This window comes from Dama dama, chromosome X (genome assembly GCF_033118175.1).
Source record: "Dama dama isolate Ldn47 chromosome X, ASM3311817v1, whole genome shotgun sequence".
Lineage (NCBI taxonomy): Eukaryota > Metazoa > Chordata > Mammalia > Artiodactyla > Cervidae > Dama > Dama dama.
In genome coordinates, this window is record NC_083714.1 from 103,136,738 (window position 1) to 103,147,381 (window position 10,644).

The window sequence follows — 10,644 nt, forward strand, 5'->3', positions numbered from 1 at the left end:
GTAAACAGAAATAGGATTCTGGATGGCCTTTTTTTGCTGCATTAAGTCATAGATTTTGTGTTGGTGTAGAGAAACAGAAGAGATTATAGTATAGTGAGCAAAAACTCTCTCAGGCTGCCTGGATTTGAAACTCAACTCTGATGTTTACTGACTATCTGACTTAAGCTTTTAAAAAAAAATCTTATCTTGTTTCCTTTATGAAGGGATAATAACAAAAGCATGTATTTCATAGGATTGTTTTGAGGATTAATGAGTTAAACCACATATAGTGCTTACAGCATTCAGTAAGTATTAACAGTTGATGTTATTATTATTAACTTTTACATTTATACAGTAGAAAGATCACTCTGTCTGTAAGGAGGATGATTTGGGATAGAATAGGACAAGAATGGGGAGGAAGCAATAGGGGTTTAGTTTGTCCCCTCAAGAGCTCCTGTTGACATTTGCTGGATATTTTTGAGGTATAGTTTTCTGTAATGATTTTAATGAAATCACATACTATAGAGATGGATTTTGTGAAGACTCAATTAAATAAAACCTTCCCATTTTGTTTTTCCTAAGAATGCCCATGGGATGAACTTACTGGGAAGTCAAACTCTGGAGCTTTCAGAAACTTGCATTCCATAGCTAAACTTTGAGCGTACTGTCTTCAGAGTACAGTTTAGAACTCAGTTTCTGAGAAGGTGCCCTGAGATAAGGAAGCTGTTTCCCAGAATAAGACTGAAAATAGCACAGTTTATTTCTAGTATGGATTTGAGGCTAACAGTTTATCTTCTGATAGATTCCATCTTACTCTAAAAACTCAGGTTACATATATTGCTGCTTCTTTTATATAGTATTTTGAATATGATTGAGGCAGTGGGTATAATGAAAGGGTCAGAAGATCTCGGCTGTGGACCTAGCTCTGCTACTTACTTAGATATGTAGTCTTAATTATTACGTAGATTTCAGTTCCCTTATCTGTAATATGAGATTAATAATACCCACTGTGTTATCTTACAGGACCGTCATGAGAATCCGTTGAGATCATCTATGTGAAATCACTTGACAAAAGGCACTTTAAAAAATGAAATGATTTTTTAAAACATTTAAGAATGACTCAAAATATAATGTGAGACATGTACATGTTTGTTCCTTCATTAAATGAACTCAGCAAGAGTTGAAAGATATGCCAGACTTGCACCTGTTATACAAGTCACCTTAGTTTGCACATAGTTCAAAATTTATAGCTCCTCACATGGGGACTCTGTGCTTCCAATGAAAACTCAGGAATTCTACCTTGAACTTTTTTCCCGCTAAAAAGTTCTTCTTAGTTACTTGTTTGTTTTGAGTTCCATTCCAGAACATTGTGGTTTCTCCAAGTTTAACAATTAATCAGTGAGGCATTGGTGCCCCCCTTTCTGGTATATTTACCTTCTGATAAACTCTAGATGAGATATACTGCATCAAAACTGGTGCCTCAACAAAGGCTTTGAAAAGTGCCTCAGAGATCTCTGTCCTTTTAGAAATCTCTCTCCACCCACCTCTCCACTAAAGATGGACCTAAAACTAAAAAATCCTGAGTTCTGGTACAGTTTCCATGGCCAGATCCCAGGGCTGCTGGACTGGGACATGGGAAATGAGTTCTTCCTTTCTTGCACCACAGACCAGTGCCCCTTAGTTGAGCAGAACCTTGCCAGATACAGACTTCAAGTAATGGAGACTCCAAAAGTACTTCAGGAGAGGGAATCCAGTCCTGGCAAAGATCATCCTAACTCTGAACCCAACCTGTGGATGTGGGTGAATCCCAACATTGCATGCTCCCTTGGCAGCCGGGGGACCCCAGAGCCCAGTAAGAAAAAGGATCTTGCACGCATACGTGTTTCTCCTCAGCTACTCGCAAAAGATGAAGTATCTAACTGCTCAGAGGCCACAGTGATGCAGTCTCTGCCATCTTCCTCCAGCAAGCAATCTCCCCTACAGAAGCAGATCACCTCTTCCTCCAGTGACAGGGAGCTCACAGAAGAGGAGACCAAGGAAAAAGATAGCAACTCCTCTGTGGCCCACCAGTCCCCAAACAAAAAGGAGTGCTTCCAGAGCCAGAAGCTATGGCAAGGCAACAGCCAGGAGAGGAAGTCCTGGCCTCGTCCCCCCCTCAATTACAGTCACTTAATTGCTCTGGCACTTAGAAACAGCCCTCCCTGTGGCCTCAATGTGCAAGAGATCTACAGTTTCACCCAACAGCATTTCCCCTTTTTCTGGACAGCTCCAGATGGATGGAAGAATACCATCCGCCACAACCTCTGCTTCCTGGACAGCTTTGAGAAGGCGCCAGTTAGCCTTCAGGATGGGGCCAGTGCAAGGCCAAGGTCTGGCCTCTGGAGGCTTACTGAGGAGGGACACCGCCGCTTTCAGGAGGAGACTCGTGCCTTAGCTTCTGCTAGAAGAGAGAGTATTCAACAGTGCATGAGCCATCCAGATGTTATGACTTCCCTCTTTGATCTTTGAACAACCACTGCTCCCTTTCTAGAACACTGCCATCCTTCCTGTGGCTGCCTATGCACTGATTGGCCCTCATTAATCCCTAAGCCTACTTGGCCTGGTAGGTGCCAAGCCTGTATTTAACTACTGCTGCAAGAATGGTATTAAATAAAGTGAGAGGTGGATATAGAGGAGGAGGCAAAAGCTTAGAAAGTTGTGTAAGGGCAGTGGTAGTTGTTCTGCATTTTGAGCACAAGGAAATCTTAGGAAAAACAGCATGGAAGTTAAGGAGAGAAGAGCATATTAAATGAGAAAAGTAATTCTGTTTCCTGGAGAGTATTCTCACACATGAAAACAAATGGTGGAGTATAAAACATCAAATTCAAGATGGAGCCAGACCTTTAAGTCTCAGGTGCAATGTGAAGATATATAAGCATAAAGAGAACTGGTTTTGATGTTTAAAGCCTGAAGATTCAAATGTTCCCCTTCTACCATTCATCAGCTACATCTACTTTGTCAGTGAACCATTTTACCCTTCAGAGCCTTTTTCCTCTTTTTGATCCTGGACTTCTCAGCCTTGTTCTGTTGCCATCCACCTGCAGTACTGAAAAAGAATTCCAAGCAGATACTTTTTTACTTTGGATATTGAAAGTCCTTTAATTGAGCTTATATTAACCCCAAGCCTTTTGATGACAAAACTCTGCTTTCAGTTGTCAAACCTTATTGTGGATGGGTGTCAAGGTCCATCTGAGATTCTGAGTTTAGTGGGAGACAGACATATAAATAGATATTTGTAATATAAATATAATGAAATAGATGTACAAGGTTGCCGTGGAAATGGGGAGATATTTTTTTCCTAGGAAAGGCATTTTAAAGAAAATACATTTTGAGCTAGTTTTGAAGAATAAACAAGGATTTTATGGGCATATAAACTAGAGAAAACACATTACAAAAAAAACATGACAGAAGAAACAGTATGAGCAAAGAAAATGCAGTGTTTGGGGGAATGGTAGGAAGTTCAGCACAGCTTAGCTGTATTAGGGCCAAGAGTTGCAAGAAAGGTGGGCAAGAGGCCTTTCCTCTATTACTTCAGTGTTTGTCGTGTGGGCCATTAGGAACTAGGAGGCACAAGTGATGTTTACTTAAAATAAAAATAAATAATAATAAACACTTCAGCATTTGTTTTTCTAATTTCAAAATTCATTTTAATATCATTTCCATACAAATAGCTTCCTTTATCAGATTTAAGCATTTCTTTCTGCCTTTTATATTAATATATTGTTAAAGAAATATCCAGAAGAAAATATATTACATTTTAAGTATGTATTTAGGTGCAAAACTTTCAATAATGGGGATACAAAAATGCCTGTAAAACATAAAAGCAATAAGTTTAAGAGTTGTAGATCAGTTGAAACCTTTACATTTTTGTGATGGTCTATTATATCTCATATAAAACTATATTAAGATAGAGTTGCAAACAACATTCAAACAATTTTCTTTGAAAAAATAATTTTAGATGCTACTTCTGTATCATTGCTGCTGCTGCTAAGTCGCTTCAGTCTTCAGTCATGTCCGACTCTGTGCGACCACATAGGCAGCAGCCCACCAGGCTCCTCCATCCCTGGGATTCTTCAGGCAAGAATACTGGAGTGGGTTGCCATTTCCTTCTCCAATGCATGAAAGTGAAAGTGAAGTCGCTCAGTCCTGTCTGACTCTTTGCAACCCCATGGACTGCAGCCTACCAGGCTCCTCCATCCATGGGATTCTCCAGGCAGGAGTACTGGAGTGGGTTGCCATTGCCTTCTCCTCTGTTATCATTAGGCGATGTTAACAGAATACCTTGGAACTAATAAAATATTCTGGCTATAAGTATTCAGCATTTGATTCTCTTTTTTTCAAAATTAACACATAAGTAAAACAACCTGTTGTGAAATTAACAAGAATAATTTTATCACACTCTGTTTTGAATAATTTTAATATGTCTACTTCTTAATTTTTCCAAACAATGCAGTTTCATTTTCAGAACTGAATTTGAATTTTGTCCTGCAAATTGGCATCTTTAGGCTTTGAAGCACTCTATTCCATTTTTCCTGAACCTTCTTTCTGCTCTAGTTGGAAAAAGCAGTGGCTGGCATGACACTTCACTTCTTCAGTTATCTTAGATGATTCAGATCAAGGCAAATCTTCCTTTGAAAGACTATCTTGCTCCTGCTTTTCCTCTTCACCACTATCATGATACTTAAAGCGACCTTCATGGTTACTGCTTTCCAGAGGTCATCCTTTTTCACTGATGCCAGCTGCAGTGCTTGCACTGCTATAACTATTCTTTCCTTTGGGAGGCTTCAAAGTCAGTTCTGGGAAAGCAGGGTGATATTCACCATTCACCACATAAAGGAAAACTTTGTTAATGTCGGTAGGTGCTTTGGTATTTATCATATCTGGCATATAGTTAATACAGATATTATTTCCCTTTTGTTTGCTTGCCACTGCCTTCTCACTGAGTTTGTGGTATTTTTTTCTGTATTTATTTGAACCCAAACTTTCAGGCTAAGCAGAATGAGAAAAATACATGGATGGCACAGGATCATATTAATTTATTTATTTCATAATCCCTTGATCCTGCACCTTGCATTTGTGGCCTCAACTTGAGAGCTATTTGAATAAGAAATTTGGTTATTTTTGGTAATATCTACATGCTTCTTTCCTCTGCCATTCTTCTTTGAAGAGATTTCATTCTCTTCATCTGTAAACACAGTGTGAGAATTTCTATCAAACATATGTATTAACTCTCCCTTTCTCTAATTCTTTAAGAACTCACAGTTCTTCTGTATCAGTAGGCAAACTATCTTTTAACTGTTATCTTTTCTGCTAAATATCCTTTCTTCAAAATTGGATAGAGGGTTGGAAAGAGGGTCAGTTTGAAGGATGCTAATAATCAATTTTCCCCAATTCCTGTGTCACTTTTAGAATCTTTTTCTGGAAAAGATTTCACCTGCTGGTCACCAATTTCAGGAAATTCTTCTGTAATTATGTATTTGAAATAAAAATTCATATTTTCTTGAAATGATATAATTCTTGCCTAGCCTTTTTTTTTTTTTTACTGATAATGAGTCAAGCATATAGCTTGCTTTGTAGAGCACTTATAAGTTATCTAAAAGTGCAAGTTACTTAAGTAGCAGAGATACATCTTCTTGCCATGAAAGCAAGAGGACAAAATGGTATGGTAGTATTGTAAAGTCAGTCTAAATATGGGATCTTTATCAAAGGACATCAAAATTGCCTAATAGGACTTTCTGCCAAAGCTGGCTTCTTTCTGCAGATTTAAGGAGTTCCCTTTCCAGATGTTTGAATACTGTCTCCTCTGGGAAAGTGACAGAGGTGGCAAAGACAGCTACAGGGACCAAAAGGCTGATGACAGTGGGTTCCAGGACCACGGTCAGGAATGACAACACGGCGGGATTCAGTTTCAGCAACAAGACTGGGACAGGGGAACAGCATGGATGCAGGGTTCAACAGGGAAGGTAGGGACAAAGAGGGGGAGTTCAGTGTGGGCAGGGCTGAGTTCAGGCTCGAAGCCTCCAGCTTCCTAGTCCTTGGCAGCAATGGGAGTAGTTTTGCTGGTTTTGAGCTGGTTTCCTTAGCAAGGACTGAAGGAAAAGAGCACGGTGGGGCTGCTCAGCTGCCGGCGCGGTGAAGCCTGGGGCAGTGGCAGCAGCTAACCAAAACTTTCTGGGAGAAGACTTGGATGAGTTCCCTAACCTCAGAACCAATGACTGTAGTTGGCACCTGGAGGGAGGGCTCCACTCAGAAGAAGGCTGAGGCAACTTCTGTGCATTTCTAGTCGTTAAATTTTATACTAGCAGTAATAGTCGCGCCTGTGCCACTGTCAATATTACCTCTAAGGTCACACTCTACACTTACGGAGGAGCTTTTGAAAATCGGGGATAACAAATGTACATTTAAAACTTGGAACTCAGTTCATCAGCCTCCCTACTGCCATGTTATCACCGCCCCCAGCTTCACTAGCCTCTGTGATTATAAAAAGAAAAAGCAAATGGCCACACCCACTTTAGGATGAAACGCTCTAAAATGACCAAATAAATCATGGAATTAGTTGTTCCCCCACCCAATTCACAGGGAAATCATCTCCAGAAACACTGAGAAAACAGAACAGGGTTTTTTCCCTTAAAGAGATTAGTCTGGTAGGGACAGAGCTAGGTATATAACAGAGAGGAGCACATAAAGAGCCTAGATTTGGTCAACTCTACGCACTATTTTACTACCATAAGCATATTATTTCATAGCTTCTTTTTCTTCACCTATTAAAAAAATTGACTTTAGAGATTGCTATAAAGTGCCTGACATACCGCTACACGCCAGTCAGGATGGCTGCTATCCAAAAGTCTACAAGCAAACCCTCTCCAGCATTTATTGCTTGTAGACTTTTGGATAGCAGCCATCCTGACTGGCATGTAGTGGTATGTTCATTGATTCTTATGTGACAAATTATTCTTCTGATTGATCTTGGGTTTGGTGTTCTCACAAACATATCTCCTTTTCTACCAGAACTGTACTAATCCTGACCTATCCTTTGGAATAGTCTCAAAGTTATGTAAGGAATGCTGTCACAAGCCTGTACTCTAAGACAGATTTGCTTTATTAAAGACAAAAAAAAAAAAAAAAAATCAGGCCTGCGTCTGATTAGAAACATTTTTAGTGAAGCATCAGAATAATATGATTTTGGAGATGACAAAAAACTTAAAATGGCTGTGGTTAATTTATTACTGATAATGTTTTTAAATACAAAATCTAATGAAGGTGCATAACAAGGAAAATAATGAAACTGAAAAGGCAATTTGGTTTTTTCTGCTGAATGCAAGACAAAATAATAACATCAATCCAAAAAATTTAGTGAAATATCTGAAAAAAATTAATTATCTTTTCAAAGGAGATAGTGAACATTATTTTAATTTATAAAGATGGATGAGTAATACAGAACATTTCACCCAATGATAGGACATTACACATTTTTTCAACTGTCTATGGAACACTCTCCAGAAAAGATGATGTTAGAACACAAAACTAATCTTCATGAATTTTTAAATATTGACATTTTACAAAGTGTCTTTTGAGATTACAAAGGATTGAAACTAGAAATCAATAGCAGAAAGAAAATTGAAAAACCTGCAGCATGTAGAATTTAATACATTCTTAAACAATCAATGAGTCAAAAAAAATCACAAGGGAATTTAAAAATATCTTGAATCAAATGAAAACAAAAACACAGCATACCAAAATTCATGGGGTACAGCAAAAGCAGTCTAAGAGGAGAAAGTGCAGCTGTAAGTGTATAAAAAAGAATAATGATCTTTAATTAACAAATAATGTTTACAACTTAAGGAGATGAAAAACAAACTTTAAAAAATCTATAAAAAGAAAGGAAACAATAAAGGTGACAGAAGAGACAAACAAAATAGAGAACAGAAAAATATTAGAGAAAATAAACAAAACCTAAATACTTAAATAGAAGGAAACTGTCTCTACCATAAAACATATATACAAAAAGCTCATGCCTAATATCATACTCTATAGCAAAGGACTGAAGAAAAGGCTACCTGCTTTCACAACTTCTATTCAAAATACTACTGGAATTCTTAGCTAGAACAAATGAGAAAGGAAAAGAAATAAAAGTCATCCAAATTTGAAAGGAATAAATAAAAGTATCTCTTTTCATACAATTGTATTTCTTATATGGAGAAAACTCTAATGGCACCACAAAAACAAATGCAAAAACTTAATTGTTAAAACTAACTAATGGGTTTAAGAGAATTACAGGCTGCAAAATCAACAAACAAAATTATTGCATTTCTACACACTAATAATGAATAACCTGAAAAAGAAATTAAGGAAATTATTTCATTGGGAAAAAAACATCAAAAAGAATAAAAAAGCTAAGAATAAACTTAACCAAACAGACAGAAGACTTATACATGGGAAACTCTAAAACACTGTTCAAAGACATTAAAGACAGCACCAGTACATCCTATGTACATCTATGTTTTTCTATAACATCCCACGTTCATGGACTGGAAGACATAATGTTGTAAAGATTTCATTACTATCTAATGAAATCTATGAATTAATTTTCAGTTCAGTTCATTCACTCGGTCTTGCCCAACTCTTTGCGACCCCATGGACTGAAGCACAACCAGGCCTCCCTGTCCATGACCAACTTATGGAGAATGCTCAAATTCACATCCATTGAGCTGGGGATGCCATCCAACCATCTCATCCTCTGTCATCCCCTTATCTTCCTGCCTTCAGTCTATCTCAGCAACAGGGTCTTTACAAATGAGTCAGTTCTTCGCATGAAGTGGCCAAAGTATTGGAATTTCAGCTTCAGCATTAGTCCTTCCAATGAATATTCAGGACTGATTTCCTTTAGGATGGACTGGTTGTATCTCCTTGCAGTCCAAGGGAATCTCAAGAGTCTTCTCCAACACCACAGTTTAAAAGCATCAATTCTTCAGTGCTCAGCTATCTTTATTGTGCAACTCTCGCATCCATACATGACTACTGGAAAAAACGTAGCTTTGACTGGACAGATTTTGTTGGCAAAGCAATGTCTCTGCTTTTAAATATGCTGTCTAGGTTGGTCATAGTTTTTCCTCCAAGGAGCAAATGACTTTTAATTTCATGGTTGCAGTCAGCGTCTTCAGTGATTTTGGAGACTGAGAAAATAAAGTTTCTCACTGTTTCAATTGTTTACCCATCTATTTGCCATGAAGTGATGGGACTGGATCTTAGTTTTCTGAATCCTGAGTTTTAAGCCAGCTTTTTCACTTTCACATTCATCAAGAGGCTCTTTATTTCTTCTTCACTTTCTGCCATAAAGGTGGTGCCATCTGCATATATGAGGTTATTGATATTTCTCCCAGCAATCTTGACTCCAGCTTGTGCTTTCTCTAGTCCAGCATTTCACATGGTGTACTCTGCATATAAGTTAAATAAGCATGGTGACAATATACAGCCTTGACATACTCCTTTCCCAATTTGGAACCAGTCTGTTGTTCCATGTCCATTTCTAACTGTTGTTTCTTAACCTGCTTACAGATTTCTCAGGAGGCAGGTAAGGTGGTCTGGTATTCCCATCTCTAAGAATTTTTCACAGTTTGTTGTGATTCACACAGTTAAAGGCTTTGGTGTAGTCAGTAAAGCAGAAGTATATGTTTTTCTGGAACTTTCTCGTATTTTCAGTGATCCAACAGATGTTGGCAATTTGATCTCTGGTCCCTCTGCCTTCTCTAAATCCAGCTTGAACATCTGGCATTCCTTGGTTCACTTACTTTGAAACCTGGCTTGGAAATTTTTAAGCATTATTTATTTCTTTAGATAAATTTATTCCTAAGCATTTTATTCCTTTTGTTGCAATAGTGAGTGGAATTATTTCCTTAATTTCTGTTTCTGTTTTCTCATTGTTTGTGTATAGGAATGCAAGGGATTTCTATGTGTTTAATTTTATATTCTGCAAGTTTACCATATACATTGTTTAGCTCTAGTAATTTTCTGGTGGTGTCTTGAAGGTTTTCTATGTAAAGGATCATGTCACCTGCAAACAGGGAGAGTTTTACTTCTTCTTTTCCAATCTGGATTCTTTTTATTTATTCTTCTTCTCTGATTAAAATGATGTTGAATGAGAGTGGGCACCCTTGTCTTGTTCCTGATTTTAGAGGAAGTGCTTTCAAATTTTTGCCATTAAGGATAATGTTTGCTGTGAATTTGTGATATATGGCTTTTATAATGTTTAGGTATGTTCCTTCCATGCCTGCCTTCTGGAGAGTTTTGATCATAAATGTGTGCTGAATTTCCTCAAAGTCTTTCTCTGCATCTATTAAGATAGTCATGTGGTTTTTATATTTCAATTTGTTTATATGATGTATCACATTGATTTGTGAATATTGAAGAATCCATGCATCTGTGGGACAAAGCACACTTGGTCATGATGCATGATCTTTTTAATATGTTGTCGGATTCTGTTTGCTAGAATTTTATGGAGAATTTTTGCATCTATATTTATCAGTGATATTGGCCTGTAGTTTTCTTTTCTTGTGTGGTCTTTGGTTTTGGTATTAGGGTGATGGTGGCCTCATAGAATGAGTTTGAAAGTTTACCTTCCTCTGCAAA

The 10,644-nt window shown here is 37.7% G+C and overlaps 1 protein-coding gene across 1 annotated transcript; it reads left to right on the forward strand.

The window, feature by feature from the left end:
• The first annotated feature begins 1,536 nt into the window (after positions 1-1,536).
• FOXR2 (forkhead box R2) lies at positions 1,537-2,487 on the forward strand. The gene has a single exon (XM_061136942.1). It carries the CDS (start codon positions 1,537-1,539, stop codon positions 2,485-2,487), a length of 951 nt encoding a protein of 316 aa, XP_060992925.1.
• Positions 2,488-10,644: the final 8,157 nt, after the last annotated feature.